Raw genomic sequence first — 25,332 nt, 5'->3', positions numbered from 1 at the left:
TTTGCTTTATAAATTTTTTTGTAATACAAATAAAAAATATCAGTGTTTTGTCCACTATATTTACCCAGGCGGAAATATTATATATAGTTTATATATAGTGTGAAGTTTGATATAGAATATACATTTGTTTTATACATTTTTTGTATCAAACAAATGAATATTATATATAAAACTTCACATTATATATAAACTATATATAATTTTTCCGTCTGGGTAAACTGTAATATAACTTTATACCTATGCAAACTAAAGGTAGAGAACTTCCATTTAATCAGCATAACTGTGGAAACAGAACATTTTGATATGTGAACCTGATGTATATTAATAAACTGCCAAACTGCACCGAAAAAAAATAAATTTGGATTATTAGTGAAATTTCAGAAAAACATACTAAAAAACTAGTAAAATCAACTAGAATTTTTGTTATTTTTACCCGAAAAAAATTCTCCTCGACAACCAGTCAAGAAATCAATTTTACTCATTTTTCTTTGGAGTGCGTGTTAGAAAAATAAACTAGAGTCAAAAGCACTCGACAAGTAAGCGGAAATAGGAACATAAATATGGATAATATGAATGAATGAATTTAAAGAATATTAACTTATTATATAATATAAAAATAATAATTAAGGTCATTTAAAATTATTTAACTCTTTTTTTAATTATACTCGTGTAGGAATCCAATCAGGGATGCGGCCTGGTCCCAGCCGGACAGCTCCGCTTTAAGCCGGGCGCTGGTCGGGGAATCCGGCCTGCATCCGGCTAAAAACGTCACGGTAAACTGGTCGGATCCCGGCTTCAATACCGGCCGGGATTCGGTCGGGTAATCCGGCCAAAAAGCGGTTAAAAAATGTTGCTTCAGGTGAAAAATTGGTAACTTGTTTTGTCTTTTAAGGCTCATCGTAAAGATTACGGTGAACTTTAAAAGTCAAATCAAGTGAACCAATTCTGGTAAGAAAATTGTAGTCGAATTTTATTCCCTGATGATGGAATCTCATAGCAATTTCAAAGCCACGTATTGATTTAAGGTTAGAAAGGAAGAAAGTAAGAGCTGTATACACAAGACTATATTTTAATTTTAAATAATTATTATTCACGCACTAAGTGGGGAATTCAAACTAATCACTAAAATAAGGTTGATTTTAACTACGAGTCTCGATTTTATTTGTGAACTTCTAAGAGGCGACGCGAAGTGAGTGCAAGGAGCATTCTCGTTCCAGGTGCGAAACTGAAAATTACTGAGTGTCTTTGCAGACGACAGACACAGCAGGCGCTATATATGGCGGTAAATTTGAAATTGTACAGGCTAAACATTGTCTGAATATAGAGAAGTTTATAAAAATGGTATCATTGCTGTTGTTTCACATAGCAGAATCGATAACAGTTTAATTTAAAATGTTAAATTATCCGAAAAAATTTAATGTTTTTTTAAAAGAATTTAAGAAAGCTAATTTTTGTTTCACTGATCTAATAAATCTTTAAATTATAATTTTTAAATAATAATTCATCTAGCATTCATCTAGCCAGTAACCGGCCGGCCCCAGACTACGTGATTCAAGAAAAATGTAGCCCGACCGGCTCCCGCCCGGTTCCTGTCCATGAAACCCAGCCAGGGGTAGCCCGACCGGGATCCGACCAGAAACCTTGTTGTATTAGGGCCAACCGGGAAAATTTCTACACGGGTTTTGAAATTATGGATTTTAAATTGTTTTTGTTATATTGAAATCTAAATGTGTCATTCTAAACATTTCCTCATGTTTCAAATTATGTTTAGAATATTTTCTAAGTTTGAATGCAATAATTAAGAAAAACATTCTTTTGAAACTTTAAATTGTTGTCTTTTGTCCTTACAATTAATTCGACTGTCGCAAGTAGTCAGAACCAGCACACTTTATATTCTAGAAATAAAGTATCTTTCACAAAAGGTATATTTTTTAAAAGAGTTTTGTAGTCGGGCATAACTACAAAGGGAATAGAAAGATGATTTTTCTTCTCATACTGAATATATGTTTCCATTGTATTCCATTTCATTTGGATCCAGATCCAGAGAAGCAGGAAGATTAGTACCATGAAAATTTCAGAATTCCCATTCTCTTTCTCCGGTATAATTCCTGGCTGTAGTTTGCAATTGTTAATAAATGAGCAGCTATCATATTGTCAGTGTGCAAGCGCGGAAGTACGATTAGTTCGCATTAAAGCGAGCAAATTTACCATTTCTCTGGAAATTGAACAGAGCTGTTATCGTCATTTGCGAGAGGAAGTGGTCGATGCATAATTAAACGAAACCATTTAATTATACGAATAACAAATTGACATTATTTTAACCAAATTTCCGAATTCTATTTCACCTTATTATGTAAACATAGCAAATTAAAATCGTCAAAATTGTCCAATATTGCAGATATTTTATTAGAATGTTGAAAAATATTTGTTTCTAATATAATTCCAAAAAGTGGTGGAAAAATCACGTTGAAAACGTTTTTTTAGATATTCGAAAAATTCAACCTTTCTCTTTATTGAAGTTATTTTTTGGTTTATTGTTACTTTGGAAACTGGACTTGGATTTATTTTAAGATAAATAATGTAAAATAATGTCCTTGTATTCAAATACAAATACCGTCAAACTCTGAGACTCGGCTTGTTTTGGGACAGGAGGAGGTGGGGAATTACCCAGATAGAGTGCTGTTTCGTAGAAAACGCTTTTGTTTGTAACGCCGGAGCGATTGCCGCTCACCTCGCGCAACACCTTTTACTCCTACTTGCGGTGCGGAGTCAATTCTCGGAAGGAGCATATCAGGAGGCCCTATCTCTAGCGCTCAAAGTGAAAGCATCAAGAATAAAAAATATGGCAAAACATTTAAAAGTTTTAAAAACTAAACAATTTTACATTAAAAAATTTATATTTAATTATGAATTGGAAATGATAATATAGATAAAGATGAAAATATAAATTCGAAATCTGAAAACGTAGAAAACTTAAAATTGGAAGCACTAAAATCAAACTATTTATAATTTGAATCTTTCTAAACTGAAAAATTTGTAAAATTATGTCAATGTTTTTCTTTTACGTTTGGGAAAAAGTAAAGAATGTGGAGAATCAAAAGATATATTCCGATCAATTCCAGGCAGTTAAAATGTTTTAATAAATGATATTCAGGATAAAAGTTAGAGTTTCTGTTTCGTGACGAGTCTGGTCTCATCATCAGATCTTACTGAATCTTTCTTCGCAATTGTGAAAATTTAAAACAACATTATTAGGTGCATAGAAGAATAAGTGGACACCCCTTAAAAATTGAGAATAATCTTGACCAGAACTTCAGAGTAAATAGTACCTGCAAAAAAATAAATCAAAGGGTAATTTTTATTCTATTATATCGGGTAATTATGTTAAAAATTACATACACGTAAGTAACAAATTTTTATTTAGAAATATATATTGTATCTAATTTTTAATATAAAAGCTGCAATATATATTGTACATAATTTTTAATATGAAGAAAATATAATTTCTAATATAAAATTTGAAATATATATTTTATATAATTTTTAATATGAACCGAATATAATCTGCAATCTAAAAGCTTAGTTTTAGCAATATTCAACTTTTTTCAAAATGTGTGCATAGGACTCAATAAAAAAACATGTTTTATGGCCATTTTTAAACAATTCTAAATTAAGCAAAAAAAATTTTTTATTTATAATTTTTTATTATTATTCAGTAGCAAGAAATATACATAGAAAAAATTCGCCATGATTTTCGAAGCAATCAGGCAATTTTTTAGAATTTTCAAAATTTTCAAGTTTCAATTAAAAAAAGGGAACAGAAGCTATTACCGATTTCAAAATTTTTTATTACTTTTTTCGGGCGTCAACCCACAAATTTTGTTTGCTCAGCTCAAACGATTCGACTAATTTGATCATTTTCACTCCGCCCGAATATATATACTGGTTCAAAGAAGCATACCCCAAATTTCACAAAATAGTTTATGGCAACAAAATAATAGGTTTTTAATACGATTAATATGCGGTGCTGCTGAGAATAAAGAAATCATAACATCTTTTTATTTTAAGTATATTGAAAAATGTGTGGCTAACCTAGTGACTGTTTTCCTGAACAGCTGAAAGAAGCAAATCAGAAATTTGAATATTTCGTTAAAACAAATGTTGTTTGCACTAATATATATGTATATTTAACACAAATATGCCAAATTGTTAAATAAAAAAACACTCATCTCGAAGAGAGGCACATGTATTTATTTCAATAAAGTATTTCCTTTGTCTGAACAAATATTTGTTCAAATTACTGAATTGCATTTTGTTTATCAAGCTCTGATTTCTTCCATTGAAACAGATTTGACGTTTTTTTAAGTATATATTAGGATGGCTTTTCTTTACAATTAATCACATTTTTACCCCCCCCCCCACCCCCGCCCCAGCTTTTGTGCGAATACTCAAGAAAATTATCTATAAATTTGAACAGTGAGTCATATTTCGGCAAGTTAGAATAGTGGCATGTCACATTTGCGGCAACTCTCATTTTGAAAAATTGGAACTACACAAAAAATTGCTATCAGTGCGGGATGACACGCTTGTGATTAGTCACAGAAATAATAAGGGTCATACTCCTGGCCCTTTACAACGTCTAGTTGTGGGCGAAAGACACCGCTGTGATTGATCACAGAAATAATTTAAGCCACATCACTATCATGCTTATCGCATGATTCAGACCCGATTTAACATGAAAAATCGGCAGCATTTTGTTCAACTGCGATTAAAAAACCACGATGTGTTACAAATAATTCTGTGTGTTAGTTTATTGCTCAGAATTCGTCATAGAATAAGAACCAATCATAATTTTTAATGTGATGATAGATGTCTAAAGGAATTGACATTGTTTAAACAATTTTATTTTTGGATTTAAATATATGATATCAGCAATGTTTCGATAGATTGGAATATTTTGACGTACTAGTTTGGTTTATGAATATCATTCTAAAATGTGAAAAAAAAAACAGAAATTGTTTAAAGCAATTTATTTTATTAATTTTATTTATAAGAAATATTTTAAAATCTTTCGAAAAATTGGTGAAATAAAATATAAAAAAATTTTTTTTAGATACGTCCAGCATCAAATTTACGTTAAAAGTGAGATATTTTATGTTTTTGATTTTTAAAGATATGTTTAATAGTTTCAGAGAAATGTCTTATGAATAAACAGTGTAGCTAATATAAAAAAACCTCTGATTTGGTGTTCGATTGAAAAAAAATGGTAAAAAAATCTTTTATTCGTGCAGCCAGATTAGGTCATTTATTGATATTACGGTTTCCAATATTGTATGACATGCATAATTTGTGAATGCTGAAAAGCATAAAACCTAAACTATTATTATATATTATTAATAAATCCGTCTACTTTAACTCCTAATTGGTCACCGGAACTTCCGCAACCAATTAAAAGCCACTGGATCACCCGGCGAGAAGAAATCCGTTACCATGTAAATATACCTAAGATTACGTCGGCCCGCTGATACGCCACCGCGCCGACAGCGCTGAATTCGAATCAGCGGCGGCGCGATTTTGAAGCAATATGACCGGTGGCGGCATGGCGTGACGGCGTAACTGTCTAGTATATTCTCAAAAAATATAAAATTACGATAATCTCAATTTTTACGCTAGTTTGATGCACCTCAAATTTGAACAATTTTTTGAAAATCTATAAAATTAGGAAAGTATTTTCTCATCCAGAAAAAAACTGGCGCGATGCAGTCAGCAAAGAATAAAAACAAGTTTATTTTCAGTCACACTAGTAAGTATTTATTTGAATAAATAGGTATTATTTAAATAATTGTGAAATTATTTACATGAATTATGTTATTATTCATTAAAAACTCTTAAAGTCTAGAAAATATATTCACTTCGCGATTTACTGGAAGAATTAAATGGTTAAACAAATTAGAAGTGTTTAAAGGATTAAAAATTATTAGGTATTTTTAGATTACAGATTAATGGTGATTTATGAACAAAGTTGAGAAGCGTTAATAAATCTCAATATTACGTCAAATTCAAAGATCCCTAAAGGTGCCTTAAAATCGTTTAAATGTAAAAGTCATTATTGATTCTTATACTTTGACAATTTTTTAACAACATGCTGAAAGACGGAAATATGTGTATTATATCGCGTTGAAATGAACAAAAAAACTCCTTTTATCCATTTTAAAACAATGGAGAAATTCATGGTCTTTAAAGCAACGGTTAATATTACCCAGTCGTTTCAAATCTATACCTCATTTGTACATCAAATTTTCACAAGCAGTCTTTATTGAAAGAAAAAAATGTATTTTTAAACATATTTTTTCATGTTTTTATATCTCCTAAAATACCATTTTTGTGTAGCATTTTGTTCCCTAATAACAGCCTGTTAATGGTCTGGGGCTTGTAAAGACATCAAGGACTCGAGATATGTGAGGGGATCTTTAAAGATCTATCTCCAGTATCTGTTTCGAGAGTTCTCGAGCCGGTTGTACGGAATTGACATTCGATTATGACCCTAATTTGCTGTGCTCTGCGTTACAAACAATCAAACAAAAACAGTGAGACATAAACCATTGCCTCAAAATAATAGCCCACGCAATGCTACATCACGCTAAGAATACTTTTTCTGAACTTCTACTATATTGAGATTTTTTATTGCTAGGGTGGATTTATTTTACGAGCTACAGGAAAGACTCGCGAACGTTTGAAAAATATGAAAGAGCCCTATTTACGAGCGTTTATCAAAATCAGCGACCTGTTCTCAATCGAAGATGTTATTTCTCGTTAAGGTCTTTCTTTTAGAGGATTTCGTACTTCTGAGCCTGTGCTTATGTTCTTTAAAAGATCTATAAATAAGGATATTCCACATAATACGCTTTTTCAAAGTTTAGTTCTCGTATTAGAGTACTTCTATGTCCAATTAATTCTTAAATTAAAAACAAAGGCAGTAAAATAATAATTACATTTTGGTTTTGTAGAAAAACTTATGAAATCTAGAAATTAATCGGAAGTAATATATCTTTAAATATAGCCTTTTTAAGAAAATATAGTAGAAATATTCTCGATAATAAAAACGAACAACCATACTGTCTCTCTTTCATACACGATTACCATCCCTCTCTCCTGCAGATATAAGAGATAGCATTTTCCTATATAATAGATGTGCAGTAAGTGCGTGGAATAATAATAACACTTTATGGCTCATATTATATATTTCATTCTCTATATAGATATTCTCTGATACGTAGGTGATAAAATATTACGTCCCATAGTTTCTCGGCCATGGCCATTCACTATCACAAATGGGGTGTTTATATTTATAAAAGAATTAGTAAATTACTTAATTTAAATGCATTCCATTTTGCATTGCTGGTCCACGCATCAAAAATGCTTGTTACTGCTTGTTTTCAAACGTCCTGAACTTTCCGAGAACTTAAAAATAGTTTTATTAAAATGTTGTAAATAATTGTAAATTATTCAAATTTATCACAAAAAAGAGTTGTTTGCATTTTCGAAGCAAGGGAAATTTTTTCAATTTTATACATCACTTTTTCAAGACTGTAAACTTGAGAGTCATAATTGACATGATTCTTATATAATTTTTAGTGAAGTAACTTTATATTAAGATAACAGAACTGACGGAAATAAAAATTTTTATTGAAAGAAAAAGTTTCATAAGTAAATCCAGTCCCTTGCAGATGGTACAAGTTTTAATATATGTAGTAAAGAAAACTTTAACAATTTTCAAAACTGATTAATGTTTTGTAAAATGAAAAATGTAAAATAGTTTAATTGAAATGGTTAGAGTAACTGACAATTATTTAAATTCAAACCCGACAAAATGAGGGTATCATACATTTTGGAAAAATAAAAAAATATTTGTTCTATAATATAGTTCACAAGAAATTCTTCTAAATTCGAAACCCCATTTGCAAAAACTTTCCTTAATTCCCCCTATGAACCAACTTAATGTACTCAAACGACCCATTTCTATCTCATCCCCACGGCTTTAAAAAGTGACCCTCTCCCCGCGGAACTATCAAATCTACTTTGCCCTCCCGAGAGCCAACGACAGCACTCTACTTCAAAGCTGTAAAAACTCACCAAATGAAGTGATTCCTCGTATCCGTAGTCTTCGAAACATGGAAACGATAAATCTCCTCAGAGAATTTCTAGCAGCGTGAGATGAGAAAAGTTAAGCATAAGTAACTTTGGAACCGGACTAAGTCGAAGCTTTTATAGCAGGAATGAGGAAATAACTTCGAAAGAAGTAAAAACGCAGTCAAGGCCGTTGCTAACGATACCCCAAGTGCCCATTTGAAGATAAAAGAATCAGGAAAGAAAAAATATAAGTAAACTCTACTTACGGTTGATGTCGTAGCGAATGCCGTTAAGTTCTTCAAAGCACGGCAAAATCGCTTGGGCTCCAGGTTGAGTGTGAGGCCAACAGAGGAGTGAATCCCAGTAGACGTCACATCCCCTACTGGGTCGTTTTCCCAAAAGTTTCATACGGCATTCCAATTCCTGACGTGACTGAGAATCATTTAACTGGTTGATATGGTTTAGCAAGTCCAAAACATAGTTGCCCTCCAGGGGGTTAGACTCGTTTACAGAAGTGCTCTCCATTGAAGAGTCTTTTGAATCCCCAAGGAGTCGTCAAGCCTCCCCAATGCGAATTCCAATCGGGCGAAAATACTCTTATAGTAAAGTTCACGATAACCTGATGCTATGCACTTTGATGATCCACCAACACTAAACTCCTACTTGTCCCACAAAATATTTTCAAACGAAAATTCAACTCCTACCCACCATAGGTCTTTTACCTATAGTTTTCAACCGTCTATTCTCCGTAACCACGTGTTGCTTCCAAATAACTCCGACGGTCTAGACTCCACTTGCAATAACACAACACCATTACTGGTTAGCCTCCCGATTTTACTTTACTACTTCAACCTCGAATCATAATTCTTACTTTCTTTAAATTTCACTGTTACAGTTTTTGCTGCCGCTTTGATTCCTTTTGTTTTCTTATTACTCCTGATTTAGATGATTCTTAAGATATCGTCAACTGTAGACACCAATTTCGAGTATTAATCCATTATTCTAAATTTGAACTGTCTTATCTGCTTCGAAACACGTGGTTCTTCCGCGAATGCCGGGTTTCATCTTCTTGGTGTTAATTCGCCACCTGCCGAGTCCGAACTGGCACCACGCGGTTTCTCGACCCCACCGGGTCCTCCTCGTGTGGATTACGAACAGCGACGGCAGAATGATTCCTCGTCGCTATGGATTTTCGCTTGTACCTGGAGTCGTGCTACCAGGCTATGTGCGTTCAGGACGAAGAGCATGCGCCATCTCCTCCACCCTCGTGAACGGGACAACGTGCGCGTTCTTATTTCTGCCTGCGATTCGTCTAGGACTTAGACTCTAGGTTAAGCGAACGGAGCACCGTCCTCAAGTAAACTTTTTATAACGCTACTTCTAGTGTTCTCCACCACCCGCTCTTTAAGAGCGATCGATTGACTTCGCGCCTATTCTTTGAAAGAATGAGTGGTCCTTTTCATTAGCGTCCTGCCAAAAATAAACAACTTGATGTTACTAAGTGCTTCTGAACCAGCTCACGAATCAGTCGGGAGATCTTGGAGATTATATCCGCCTTATGATGAGATGTGGAATAACAGCAGTTCGCACTTTTTCACCAAATCGGATCAGACCTGGAAGAAAAATGCATGAAAGCAATCGTGACATAAATAACTTAGGAAGGAAAATAGTCTTGTGACGTTTTAATCCTGCAGGGAATAATAGGAAACTGGCTTCAGAAAAATAATATCTGTTATAGAATTGATTTTAGAGAAAAATCCACGGTTTTGTGATGAGAGTTTCTCTTGTTAGTGAGAAGAAAACACAATCTTTTTCTCGTCCTAATATCTGTTACCAAGGCTAGACCTATGCCTATTGATCTTGGACCACCTGTTGGCTTTAAATGAATTGGTATGGAAATAAATAATTAGATAGGACACTAGCTCTCATATAGAAACAGTGCATCGTAAAACCTTTTTATTCGATAGATTCTTTAAACAACTCTCCTAGTCACAAACTTAAAAAAGTTCTGTAAATAAATCCCTAATCTTCGACTAGCAAAAACTTCAAGTAACGTTCCTTGACACTGCAATATGCCCTAGCTGGCTACCCCAGACGCAGTCCACTAGTCACGCCTGATTGGCCTAATAAAGTTCACATACGATGCCTTGTATTCACTTCTATATTGGCGAAACCAATTACACGACAATTAGTCATGCTCATTCGCATTGGGTATACGGCGCTACGCCTACGACGCAACAAAGCAATTTTGAACGCCCATTAACTGTATTCATTAGCGAGACCTTCTGGTTAACATCACTAGAGATGCTTCTCAGATACATTCAAAATAACTGCCCCCTATAATATATACATTCATAGGGGCAAAGAGGAGGACAGTTAGGGAAGTTTGGTGAATCGTTAAGGAATTTTTAGATTCCTGTGTGTTTTTCTTTGGTTTATGTGCTAGGCTCCTACCCCGAAAATATTCAATGGCCTTCTAAACCAAATGCACCTACTGTCTGTTCACTTTAAGAAGGCAACTCCAAAACAGCTCTAAATTGTGAAAATCACTCTTTAAAAAATAAAAAAAAAACAGCTCATAACATGATAAAGCTAACTATATTGCGATTATTCATGTCATTATTTGTTTGTATATAAAAATTCGTTTGAAAAATAGCATTTGTGAAAAGATGAAAGCTGTTGTTTTTCGCTTAACTCTCCCGTTGCTTAACTTTCAATGATGACATATTTGAAATAAATAATTTAAAAAAATTTTGTTAAATGATATAAATACTTTGACATTTTCAACTATTCATACGTGAAAACTTAATTTCAATATATTAATAGCAATTAACTTAGAATGAAATTGAAGATGATTGTGCTACCTCGTCACTGAACAAAATAATTTTTTGAACCTGAATCTTCATTTTTAGAATCAGAAAAATACTCTTTCACAATAGTAATTTTCACTCGAACCAGACACACGTCTTTTATTGATCTGAAGAAATGAGTTTTTGTCTGTATTTTCTTGATTAAAATAAATAGTTCTTACATCCAAGAAAATTATTTCCTTGATTCAAAAGGTCTATATTAATTGAAATCTTATTATTTGATTAAAGAAATATTTATTTAATTCAATAAGTTCAATTCTTTGAATTGATTCAGACGAATTTTATTGAATTAATTTGTCCATACTTCAATTTTATTAAGTCTTTAGGTTTATTTAGATCGAAAACTAGTTGTTTGATTCAAATGATTCATATGTATTAATTAAATTAAAAATATATTTATCCGATACAAAAAGTTAATGCATTTATACCAATAAATCATTTATTTAGATGAACGAGATATTGTGTTCAAATACATATTTATTTCTTTAGTTGAAGGTAACATTTAATTTTATTATTAGAATTAAAATATTCATAACAAATAAACATTTTCTTACAATGAAATATTTTTTTAAATAAAAATTTCACAATTTGGCGTAATTTATCTTAATTGAATACTTCTTTTGATTAAAGAAATATGTTTTTTAAATTTAATATCCACGTTTTCGATTTGAAGAAATATTTCTTTGGTATTTACGATGAGTGTTCATCGAATTTTTCTATTTCAGATTCATCAAAATCTTAAATTAAGTGATTTGTTTAAATTAAGTATGTATAATAATAAAAATATTAATTATAATTTAAACTGAAAGAATGCAGTCTCTCATTTAGGAAAATATATACTGCACTTGAAGTACAAACTACTTTCTGGCACTCGCGCATGGTCTAAGGCAAAGAAGTAATTTTTCGAATCAGTGAAATATTTTTGCTTCAAATATTAAAAAATTTGATGTGGAGAAATAGTTTTTGGAGCCTAAAAAATATTTGCTTAACTTAAAAATATAGTTCTTTTCATCAATTCACATTTCCACATTTCGAACAAAATAGTCATTCACATTTATGGCACATTCATTTGGAACAAAGAGTCATTCATTTGGTAGAAAATGTATATTTTTGTTTTCAATTATAATTTCTTTGATTCAAAGAAATATTTCCCTCCGACCAATAAGTCGTATTTTGGAATAAAATAATCTTAACCTAATCCTATTGGCACTTGTCTGGCTGAAGATTAAATTTTTTTGTTTCAAAGTGCATATATTTATTTGCCTCCCGTGTGGAAAAATTTCGTGGCAGTCTTATGTAGAGAGATCGGCTGGCTAGGCCAAATCTAGACCGTCTACTTAAGACCGTCTGACAGGGTGCTGGCCTTGGCCCTCTTAGACGGACTCGATGCAAAAATCTCAAAGATTCATCTAAGCGGTCTGGCTGGACCCCTCTCAGACGGTCTCGGTTGAAAATAGGAAGTGCTATCGTGACAGTTTGTGGTGTAATCCTCAGCAGACAGAAATGATCGGGAAAACCTAAAAGAATATTAAAGTTTGCAGGAAAGTTTTGTGTTGAAGTCAGATTGACACATGTTTAGGTTTGTATACACACTGTTTTTTTGATAATTGTTGATCAATATAATATCCACTTCTATGAGATAAGATTAATTGATTCTTTCTCAAATTGCAACCTAACCTACAATATTCCAGAGAGGAAGATTTTATATATGTCTTTACATCGTACTGAATCTATTTCTAGCCACATTTTTAATAAAAACGAAGATTGACAATAATGATTTGAGAAAAATGTTATTATATGTTGTGTTAATTGTCGCTTATCCCTCTGCGACCGTAGGATGGCCATACTTATGACCAATGTCGTGAATTGTCTGCTATTTTGTTATCAACACAGCAGTTAAAATATCCTGCTTTGAAATCACCCAACACAATAAAGAAAGAATCCATGTAATAGTATTTAAAACTTGATAAAAAATCAATATCGATCAATGATTTTGTAGGTTATGTTAATTGTCGCGTATCACTCGGCGTCCGCAGGCTAATATCGTGAATTGCGTGCTATTTTGTGATCATTATTATATAATAGTTGAACTTAAGGTAAACTAAATTAATTTTCAACAAAAAACGAATAAATGATGAATCTTGAACTGAAATAATTCAATTTAATCCTTGCTTGCCACGCATCTATAGAATAACATACTTGCCACACCGGGATAAGTTTTTACCCCAGTGACGAAAACTGTCATAAAAAATAAACTACTGAATATTTTAACTTGAAATTTTTTTAGAGCATATTGAAATTCTGATTTAAAAGGTAGTGTACTATCTGTGGAGTTCTGATACTTTTTTCCCTACTCTTTCTGTACGGTCCAATCTAGACCATCGCGTGGTAAAAGCGTTACACGTCTGGCCAGCGTCTGATCAGCTCGTCTATTCTGGACGAGCTGATCAGCTGCTGGTCAGCGCCATCTAATCTAGTCCATCTCATGGTTTAGGCATTACACTTCTGGCCAGCGACGCTATTAGACCATCTGTCCAGCGTCTGACCAGACACAAGACGGTCTGGCCAGCGCTTGGCCAGTGCCCCGAAATTTTTCCACACGGTCTCAAATAAATATATCTTTTAAAATAATCAGGAGATTCACTTACATCAGCCAAGTAAAACTTACTCGGTATAAGTAATCCTGTTTTCAGTGTTGTAATTTGCCTAGTATAGAGTTTTATTCCGGCTTAATGCGTTTGAAAATTTTTAATAAATACAATAGGGATAATAATTAACTATTCCAAACTTAAGATTCAGTAGTCGAGGTATTCAGCAGCGTTTAAAAACTTTCGAATACGCTTCCGCTGTAATTTCGCACTAACATTCACATATAAGAAGGTCCTGAAAATATTATTTAAAAACTAATTTATTTTTATTTTTCATAGCGACTTGTGAATCAAAACGCATTCTCTATTTGAAAAATATTAAAACCAGGCAGAAATAATTCCGTTTAGGTTACAGGATTTTCAGTAAAAATAGGGACAGCATAGATTTTCTGTACTGATTACCGAATTTTCTGCAGAGTTTACACAATTTTCAGTTATTTTACAAATTCTCGGGTATTTTTGTAACATTTCCAGACTTTTTGATTTTAACTGAAAATCCTTTAACCTTAGCAGAATCTTTTTTCTGCGTGTGGGTTCCAGACTTTTTATTTTTGCCAGACCTATATAGTAGTTAGGCTCTCTCCCTGTGGAAAGTCACATATGGGGCAGAATACGTCAAGTGCTTCCAGCTAAAATTATTATTCTTTTTATCAGGTTAAAAGTTAGTTGCATAATTAAAGTCCTAGTGGGACCTAATTCACCAAACCGTATGTCCATTTGTCAGCCGGGTGTCAATATATAGTACATCAATATGTATATAAATCTTTTAGGATTATTCAATTAGACTTTCACTTAAATATTTTAAAAAGCTCTTTCCAGTTACTTTAAGAATATTAAACATTTAAAAACATTTTTTTAAGATCATAATAAAAATTTATTTTTTTACAAAAAGGTATATTTTAATTATTTTAAATTTATTTTTTTAACATAGCCTTTTTATACTCTTTAAAGTCATATAGAAGAAAAATTGGGATGGCAATAATTTTTTGGTCAAATTAAGGTTTTTACGCTCGAGGCGATCATTCAACTTTTGCAGCGCCCGGCAACGAACTGATAGGGCTAACGTGTCTCTAAGTTTACATTTCACTATCTTGGGATGATTTTTTGTGCACATTTATATTATGTAATTCTGCAAGACCCAAAATAGTATAAGAATAACTGTTTTTAAAAAAAGAAACAAAAATTTTAAAGCAAAAAATGAAGAAAAAAATCTACCTATATGACAGTTTTAAAGTAAATTAAAATAGTTTTTCAAACCACCTCGCAAAACACTACATCAAAGGTCCATTCAGATTATCCTAAAAGTAGTTACACTGACGTGAATGCGAAAAAGCACCTGGCGTAAATTGACGTATTCTTCCCGATATATTTCAATTTTTATATGAATTGACTATTATTTTTCGTCACTCCAATCCAATCAGGATGTTATTTTTAATTTCATACAAGAATATAAGAACTTAAATAGATTGAATGCGCTTAAATTGATTAAAAGACAGAGCACATTAATTCGACTCGTGTGCAATATTTATGCTAAAAGCAAAAAAAGAAGGGCATACAGTAGGGTGGATCAACAATTTTTTTCTCGATTTTTAAATCTACAGGAGTTGGAAAAGTTGTTTTTAATTTTTTGAATTAAAAAGTTTTCCTGGCATTAGAAAATTTATATTATTAGGGTCACTCAGGCCTTCAAAATAATTTTATTTCCTTTAAAGTAACACGAAGCTAAGCGGGATATGTGGAGTAAATCGGGACATCCTCGTTTCATTTATAGAAAGTAATAGTGCCATGAAATGCAAAGATCTCGTGTAGCCCAGTTTATCCGATTTAAAGTATTTTCCCACCCATTTCTCAACCATAAAAGGCAATATAATTCGCAATATTCAAGATTTCGCGTGAATCCCGCTATTCCCGTTTTTTTGTCTATCTTATAGTTATGTTTTAACAATATGTGTTTTATTTATAAAATGTTGCTTTTATCGTATACTTTAATCAAGTAACTAGTAATTACTTTATTCTTTCAAGTCATAAACAATGGAATATAAGAATTTGAACAAACGAAGTTCAATGAAACTGATTAATATCGAGCTAATAATATAACTCTATATTTTAATCAATTTGTTCGAATTACGCCTTTAAATGATTGAATTATATTTCTCATGATTTGTAATAATAGAGTTATCTTACTTAGTCACTTGTTTTAAAGATATATGACAATAATCTTTCTAATATTCTGTAGGATTGATATAATTATTAACATTGTTAAATATAACAAATTTTGAAAGAGAAATCTATTTGCTATTCAGAAAAAAGTTGAATTTTTAATAACTTTCTATTTGTACAAAATCTAGCCGAAAACTAGCTTACTTTTAACACAACTACCTCAAATAGAATTGAGGTAAATATGTTAAAGAACAAAATAAGTCATCAATTATAAAGAATGATAGTATCTATAAAGGTGCCAACATAAGGCTGAAGCAAAATGGCATAAGTATACTGGCATGTGACTGAAGTAAAATGTAATAAATTTAGTGAAAAATAAAATAAAAATAGCATATATCTATTCAAGTAAATCAGTATTGTCATATGACAATTCACAATTTTATATGGAAAAACTTGGTTTAACCCAAAAGCTTGAAAATGAGTTCACTGCCACACCAAATCTAAAACTAATCTTACTCATAGAAACTAATTATAAAATTATAAACACAACAATATTTGTAAATTATAAATTAAAATTGTTAGATAATTGTATTGTAAACCAGAATAAAGTTTAAAGTGTAAATAAATAATTCTTTCAATAACAAAAATCTTTAAATTTAGGAAATGACAATATATTGCATTGTTTATGCAATTCTGCATTACTCTAGATTTATGTGAACTCTAATGAATTCAAGATAAATCCAAATGAATTTCAGGTGATACAAATGAGTTGAAAAGAATTTAAGTGCATGCAAAGTTAATGCGAATTGTATTATTCAACTGAATTCAGTGAAACTCACCCTGAATTCCTTTTAATCTATTTTTTATTAGTTATATGTTTATAGTTGCATCAACTGGCAGGGTCATTAGCGAATGTACTTTTGGGTTAATTATAAACTGTAAGGTATCTGTGGGGTGGTATACCGAGGGACAGAAGCAAAGCTTTCTGAAATCACGTCCAACCTCGCTTCCGTGCGGCGCTCCTGCGGACCGCATTTTCCGTTAATTTCATGTGTACTTATAACGGCCTATATTTGGGCGGCACGACTCCTGATATCCCTCGTCCTGTTGCCATGTAACCGTTTCAGCTGCTACGCTCTAGCCGCGAACTCATATTCAGTGTATCTCGAGTCATCCAAGTGAAAAGTGTCACTTTTCCCTTTCTTCTAAATTGTCGTTAGAATCGATTTGCTAATGATTCTCGTAAGGCTAGTCCAATTTTCTAATCAGGAAGATTTTTATATAATCTGTTTCACCAAAATTTATATGACGTTTAAAGTTTATTTAATAAAGTTGTGAAAATATTCTTAATTGCTTATTTATCCATCCTAAAAAAGAGAAAATACTTCATTACATGTTCATACTGTAAGTAAAACTAATTAGAAATGGCTGAACCGTGAAAAAATGAATACGGTCTCAAGGACCCCACGCGGGACAAATTAAATATCAGGGCGCGCGGAGTCCTAAGGGTTAATTTAGTTCAACCCATTCTGAACTAAACTAAATTTGCCACGAAATTTGCTTTGATTTGTCGGAGACTGATTTACTAAATTACACTAAATTTATAGAAATGAAGATCAATTGAATTTGAAATCATTATTATGACACTTTGAGTTCAAATTAATTTAAATAAATTTTATGAATGTGCCCTTTCTAAATAAAATTTGTATTTATTAAATTTTTTGTATCATACAAATTTCTTTTTACTTCTTGTAACTGACTCAATATCAGAGTAGGATGCGAATTTATGTGCTTAAACAACTGAAGCGTATTCTTTGTACACATGTTGACTCGTAAAAGATTTTTATATAATAGTAAGCATATTCTAACAGTATTTTTAACATTTTTGCACGAAAAAAATGAATCCTCCTCGATCGAGTAAGTAAAGATTGTAAAGTTTTTTTGAATTACATGGATAATTTTATTGAAAGCTTTAGACAAATCAAGATCATCAAACACTTGGTCTCCGACACGGATGAATTCTGCTAACGGTTGATTTGTGAGGAACAAACCTCTGTCCCTCATATGAAAGTTCTTATCAGATAAGACTTCAGTATTTCGGCCATGATGATGTCAAATACCTTCCTAAAATTATTAATAAGAGGTATAGACGTCAATTTTTAATATCAAATTTGTCTCTACCTTTATAAACCGGTGAGAAAGGTGTCTCTTTCCATAAGCCTGGGTTTTATACCTCTGTTCAAAGTAGCATTTTAAATGTTTACAAGAGGTTTTATTAAGATCGGGTCAAAATATCTTACAATAAAGCTTCGAATTTTATCATTTCACGCAGTGTGCTCATTACAATTTTTTTATCGCACTTTCTACCTGACTGGATAAAATTATAACCCATTCCCAAACAAATATTTTCTACCGGGGTCACTGCACAATCTTACAGCCCCGTTTCTGTCTGAATAGGCGCTGTCAAATTTTGCGACATTCGAATGATGAGTAAAATAAGCTCCATTTTTTAGATTAAAATTATATTTTCTATGCACCCTACATATTTTTGTATTAACCTTATTAACTCACTGTAAGCAATTGCATGACGTAACAAATTTCACTAGCGAGGACTAAATCTAGAAGTAAGAAAACTAAGTTTGATTTTTATTAGATTTGTTATTATACTGGGTCAAATTCAAAGATTCAGCCAAGTCGAATAAGCTTTTCGTCTTGATATTAGAGTCTTAGAACTAGTCGAGAAATTTTTTTGATTGAAATCTCGAACTGTGGAAAACTTTATGTTCTGATAGTTACTTCTGCCCTTCTATTGCCATAGTAAATACAATAAATTCATTCTTATGTAAACTTACCGAAATCTATACTAATATAACTTATTGCTATAAGAGAATCCCTTTAATTCTCCCGCCTATCATCTCCATAACAGATATATTTACTTCCATCAAATAACTCCGTGAAAAAAGTTTTAGAGCTGAACCATTTTTTAGGTAGTAAGAATAAGTCATACCAGTTAGTTTAAGGAAATATCTTCATTAACTCAGACTCAGTTTTAGTAATTAGACCCCTTACATTTTGATAATAAATTGTTAATTTTTATTTAGTCCGCATTCATGTCTCCATTCAGCAGTCACGCAAAACCCCAGGGTATCAAAACGTTTCAAAAAGTTGACAAGTACGTTATGCAACAAATGAACGCTACCTATTGTGCAATGATTTGATATTATTTTCTAGCTCAATTTGTTACTTGAATATTTGACTCTTTTTTGTGGTTTCATCCTTACCGAGAATCTCTTGTGCAGCTTCCTTGTCTACATTTCCACATGTACACTGTTAAAAATTTCTGTTGGAAATTTCCACTACATGTATTGGAAGTTTATTTCTGAAACGTAAGGTAACGCTGCAATACATAATGTTGTAGTTTCCAAATTCTGGCATTGGTATGCTACCTTACATGTTTAGAATTTTACAATACAAGTCTAGTAGCTAGATATCTCGATGCCTGTTGAAGAGAAAAATTAGAACAACAAATGGTAAGTTCGCTACCCAGGTGCACTGGTTCGCGCACCAGATAGTGTAGCACATATTCTATGAGAACTTTTTAAGAATTTAAATTGTTCAAACAGCAAAAATTAATAATAATAGTGAGCCGACGATCCGGGTGCACCAGATCGAGCACCAGGTAGTATAATACGTATTCTACGAGAAATATTTAAAAATTTAAATTTTGTGAATAATGAAAACAGTTCGAAATGATTAGTCAACGACCCGATTGCACCAGGTCGCGCTCCAGGTATCTTAGCACGTATTCTACGAGAAATTTTTTAAAATTAAGATTGTTTCAACAGCTGAAATTACTAAAAATTGCGAGTCGACGATCCGGGTGCACCATGCCGAGCACCAGGTAGTATAATACGTATTCTACGAGAGCTTTTTAAAAATTCAAATTTTGTGAATAATGAAAATAATTCCGAATAGTGAGTCGGTAACCCGGGTGAACCAGGTCGCTCCTGAGGTAGTTTAGCACGTATTCTACGAGAACTTTTTAAAAATTTAGATTATTCCAACAGCCAAAATTATTAAAGATTAGAGTCGACCTAGGCCGCGACCTGGTCCACCGGGGTCATCGACTAACGATTTGAATTTTTTTTTCATTATTCACAAAATAAAAATTTTTTTAAGTTCTCGTAGAATACGCATTGTAGTACCTGGTACTCGATCTTCTGTACCCGGATCGTCGACTCACAATTTTTAGTAATTTTGGCTGTTAAAAAAATCTAAATTTTGAAAAAGTTATCCTAGAATACGTGCTAAGATACCTGGGGTGCGACATGTAGCACCCGGGTCGTCCACTAACCACTTGGAACTGTTTTCATTATTTACCAAACTAAAATTTTTTTAATTTCTCGTAGAATACGTATTAAACTACCTAGTGCTCGACCCGGTGCATCCGGATCATCGGCTCACAATTTTTAGTAATTTTGTCTGTTTGAAAAATCTAAATTTTTAAAAAGTCCTCGTAGAATACGTATTACACTATCTGGTGCTCGATATGGTGCACCCGGATCGTCGACTCACACTTTTTAGTAATTTTAGCTGTTGAAACAATCTAAATTTTGAAAAAGTTCTCGTAGAATACGTTCTAAGATATCTGGAGCGCGACCTGGTGCAACCGGGTCGTTGACTAACCATTTCGAACTGTTTTCATTATCCACAAAATTTAAATTTTTTAAAAGTTCTCGTAGAATACGTATTAAATTACCTTTTGCTCGACCCGGTGCACCCTGATCGTCGGCTCACAATTTTTAGTAATTTTGTGTTTTTGAACAATCTAAATTTTGAAAAAATTTTCGTCGAATACGTATTATACTACCTGGTGCTCGATATGATGCACCCGGATCGTCGACTCACAATTTTTAGTAATTTTAGCTGTTGAAACATTCTAAATTTTGAAAAAGTTCTCGTAGAATACGTACTAAGCTACCTGGGGCGCGACCTGGTGCACCTGGGTCATCGACTAACCATTTGGAACTGTTTTCATTATTCACAAACCTTAAATTTTTTTTAAGTTCTCGTAGAATACGTATTAAACTACCTGGTGCTCGACCCGGTGCACCCGGATCGTTGACTCACCATTTTAAGCAATTTTGGCTGTTGGTAATTTCCTTATGCACAATTTTTGTCTTACAAACGCTCTAATACATGTATTGGAATGGTGGATGACGGTGGTAGAACTCCAAACTTTTTAACAGTGTAGAATCTAATTTATTTACATGGACAGCTATATCTTTAACAATAGTTTCTATCATATTTATTCCTTCTTTTATATTAGTCAACCGTATCTCCACCATCTAAAATCTTATAATGAGCTCAAATATTTTCAATAGCTCATTTAATTTCCGAATGCCTTCGTCCATTGCTGGTCCACGATTATCTGTTCTCTCCTCCTATACGCTTTTTGGTAGCGAGCTTGACACCCCGTGTCCAAATGACAAGGCTGGATCACGGAGAGTCCAAATAAAAAAGTTGCTTTTTCGTGTGTTCAATTCTCGAAGCATCAGAATTCCATGTAAATTGTAATGGGAACGCCAGTGCCCTCAAAACTTTATAGCAGCTTTTAATTTAGTCTCTCCGAGATGGTACCTTGTCATTTGAACTCGTCAATTTGAACACCTCTTTTAGATAAATATTTCAGGACTTACCTCGTTCCACTGTTTTGTATAGACTGAACTAGTCACTAGTAGCAAATTCTTAAATAAACTGCAATAAACCTTCAATTCACTTGAAACTTTAAATTCATCTTGTATTCCCTTATAATTACTTTCTTACTTAAATTGACTGCGATTTTCACTGAATTCTATTGTATATCCTGTTAAATTCTTTAAAATCTTCTGCTTGGACATATTTCAAAATAATTAGACTCGTATGTGTGCGTATGTGTCACTTTATTCTGTCCCCTATATCTCGAAAAATAATGGAAATATGGTCATGAAATGTACAATAATTGGAGTACCAATTGCTGTACAGCGTTGATAACATTTTGAACTCGATGGACCAATTAGAAATGTTTTTTTCTTTGCATTTAGAAAAATTTGAAAAAAATTGTTCACCTTGTTAAAATGAGACAAGCTTTTTTTGATATAAAAATACAGCAATACAGATATAATATCTTACGTAAATATTATTAAAATTAAATTAGGAAAATAAATGCGAACTGAATACTGTAAAGGAATTTTCAATAAGATTAATCCATTTTCCAGCTTCTTTTAAATAAATATATATAAGATAAATATAAAATAAATATAAGAAAGACAACAAGATAAAATATACATACGAATAAATAGAAATTGTTAAACAAAAGTAAAACTAAAACCAGAAAAAGATTGATTTTATATACAGTTGAAAGGTCCGCGATCTAAACATGTTAAGTGATATTTCAGACATTTTACACGGCGAAGAAAAATCGTTGTTATTTTCGCAATTCTGAATATTTTTTAAACCGCGAAAATTTGGTTTGTTTATTTACTAGGGAAAAATAATACAACTTAGTTTTTTAACATTTAAATGAAAACTAAACTTTATAAGACAAGTAAAAGCTATACATATGTTATCTACAAGTGTTCTCACGGTCTAAACCTGTTATCCGCAGTGTTTTACCGCTAACTTTCGACTGTTTTTCCCGGGCTTGCATTTTTGTGCGATCTTTCTAAAACTGCGAGCAAGTTTAATAGGTCAAAATGTTTGGGATCGCATGTCGAACATAGATGTGCTTACAAAAATTTAAAATAGTTTATTGCAAAAATTGGCTGAGTATTAGAAACTGAAACACGTCGCTCACCTTTGTATTTACAGGGATCTGTATATGAGAACATCAAAAGTTAGGTAAAAGTTGCCATAAATAACTTTTGACACACACATACACTTAACTGCACATACGAGGTGTGTTCAAAAAGTAAGGTGACTTTTCAATTTTCGCGGGCTACGTAAATTCAAGTTCTAAATTTTTTGTTGTGTTGCGTTGGTACACTCGTCACGATCATATGGTCACAGTTTTGACTATATAGCTCGTGTTGTTTTTCTGGCAGAGGCGTAAAAGGTTAGAAAGGTTTGGTGTGCTCGGCGATTTTCTTCTTTCAAAAAAAATGGAGCAAAGATTTTGCATTAAATTTTGTGTGAAAAATGGAATCCAGTGCTCTAAAACTCTTGAAATGTTGACAGTTGCATACGATGAGTCTACTCTGAGTAAGAAAAATGTGTATAAGTGGTACAAGCTGTTCCAAGAAGGCCGAGAGGATGTCGAAGACGAACCTCGCCCTGGATTTCCCAGCACGTCAACAACAGATGAAAACGTTCAAGCAGTGGAAGAAATGGTGTTGAAAAATCGCCGAATTACCATCAGAGAATTTGCTGAAGATGTTGGCATATCGGTTGGCTCATGCCATGCTATCTTTTCGGACGTCTTGGGTATGCGACGTGTGTTAGCGAAATTAGTTCCAAAACTGCTTAATTTTGATCAAAAGATCCATTGCATGACCATTGCTCAGGAGATGTTGAATGAAGTCAATAATGATCCTGATTTTCTCAAAAGGGTTATAACTGGGGATGAATCGTGGGTATATGGTTATGACGTCGAAACTAAAGCCCAATCGTCTCAGTGCAAGCATCCTGAGTCCCCAAGACCAAAAATAGCACGTCAAGGTCGGTCAAATGTGAAGGTTTTGCTCACTGTTTTCTTTGATTACCGTGGCGTAGTGCATCAGGAATTCTTACCACAAGGTCGTACGGTCAGTAAGGGGTATTACCTTCAAGTTATGCGCCGTTTGCGAGAGGCGATACGCAAAAAACGTCCGTAACTTTGGAAAAACAATTCGTGGCTTTTGCATCACGATAATGCACCTTCTCATTCATCGTTATTTGTGAAAGATTTTCTGACCAAAAACAGTACCACAGTCATGCCTCAGCCTCCATATTCGACGGATTTGGCCCCCAGTGACTTTTTTCTTTTCCCAAAACTGAAGAGACCCATAAAAGGACATCGATTTTCAACGATTGAGGAGATAAAAACTGCATCGCTGAAAGATCTCAAGATTATACCATAAAACGATTATCAGAAGTGCTTCGATGATTGGAAAAAGCGTTGGCACAAGTGTATTATATCTTAGGGGGATTACTTTGAAGGGGACAACATAAATATTGAGGAATAAATTAATATTTTTTGAGAAAACCATAAAGTCACCTTATTTTTCGAACGCACCTCGTATACAGTACCCTCCCACTTATGGCACTACCAGATATCGCAACTTCCCCTACTTTCTTTAATCCCACTGCCAACATAAGCGTTCGCACGCATTAAACAAAATGCTCGCGCGTAAACATAATTTAAAACAACACTTATATTCAATGTAAGGTTCTTAAGAGGTTCATACTTAATTCTTTCTTTAATTCAAAGTCCTTACTAATTCATACATGAATGGCTAAGAATTCTTGACCTAAGAAGAAAAAAAATCTTTTAAAAGAATAATTAAAAATAATTGTTCGCATTGAGAAAGGAGACCGCATTCGATATTACAAGAGAAAGAAGCACTCACATCAGTAACGATTAAAACCAGACATCTGAAAAACATACGTTTTCTATCATTTTTAGAATCAAAAAAATATTGCTGATAATGCTAAAAAAAAAATTATTGAAAAAATTTTTAATTATAAAAAATGTATTTCACGACTGCATTTTTTTTTAACATCACTTCTCACCCATTTTTAAAAAATGGATAAATTTCAATAAATAATAGCTTACTTTTTCAGGAAAAACATTCGGTACAAGTCTGCTATTTCAAATTTTAAAACTAAACTTTTGTATGGCTGAAACCCTTAAAACAATTTTTTAAAGAAAAAACTTCGCATGAAAATAGTGTATTTGAAGATTTTTTTTTCGAAATTAAAAAGGGTAGAGTTGGAAAGAATTTTTTCTGTTTAAAAAATCTTGAAGTAAAATAGACTATTATGCAAACATAAATAACCAGATAAAAAAAAAATTAACAACGCAATATTATATTTGAAATATATTAAAAAACCGCAATGCCTATCCAGATTTCTGAAGTATTAGAATTTTTTCAAAGAACACTTGTAAGAGATCACCATGTTTTTAAAGATTTATAGGTAGAATTTGTTTAATAACGAATGAATGGTCATTCCTAACCGTTTAATTAACTGTTAATTTTCGACATTAACTTTTTTTAATAGATTCGATTTTTTCAAAGTATCAGATACATTTCTACCATTAAACTGGACCGATGAGAGAAAAACACGGATATCCCATAAGACGCCATAAGCAGTTAAAAGGTTTAGACCACAGACCTTGCTGTAGATACCAAAAGACGATTTTTGAAAATCCATAAAAAAAACCTAAAGGAATTTTGCCGCTTCTTTTCTGGGATATTAAGTGCAAATACATTTTTTGAAAGAAAATATGAAAAATACATTTCGCAAAAAATATCAGTTAACAGGTTTAGACCATAAATCCTTGATTT

At 32.6% G+C, this 25,332-nt stretch overlaps 1 protein-coding gene across 5 annotated transcripts in view; it reads right to left on the bottom strand.

Moving 5' to 3' along the window:
- Positions 1 to 25,332, bottom strand: part of LOC117175012 (diuretic hormone receptor-like) — a 296,694-nt gene that overhangs the window by 178,701 nt on the left and 92,661 nt on the right. For all 5 annotated transcript variants that reach the window (XM_033364520.1, XM_033364512.1, XM_033364527.1 and 2 more), the window contains exon 2: positions 8,397 to 9,743. In XM_033364520.1, the coding sequence (XP_033220411.1) occupies positions 8,397 to 8,655 (259 nt within the window). In that variant the 5' untranslated portion in view covers positions 8,656 to 9,743. The remainder of the gene's footprint in view (positions 1 to 8,396; positions 9,744 to 25,332) is intronic.

This window comes from Belonocnema kinseyi, chromosome 1, assembly GCF_010883055.1.
Source record: "Belonocnema kinseyi isolate 2016_QV_RU_SX_M_011 chromosome 1, B_treatae_v1, whole genome shotgun sequence".
NCBI lineage: Eukaryota > Metazoa > Arthropoda > Insecta > Hymenoptera > Cynipidae > Belonocnema > Belonocnema kinseyi.
This window is presented reverse-complemented; position numbering and strand designations above follow the sequence as displayed.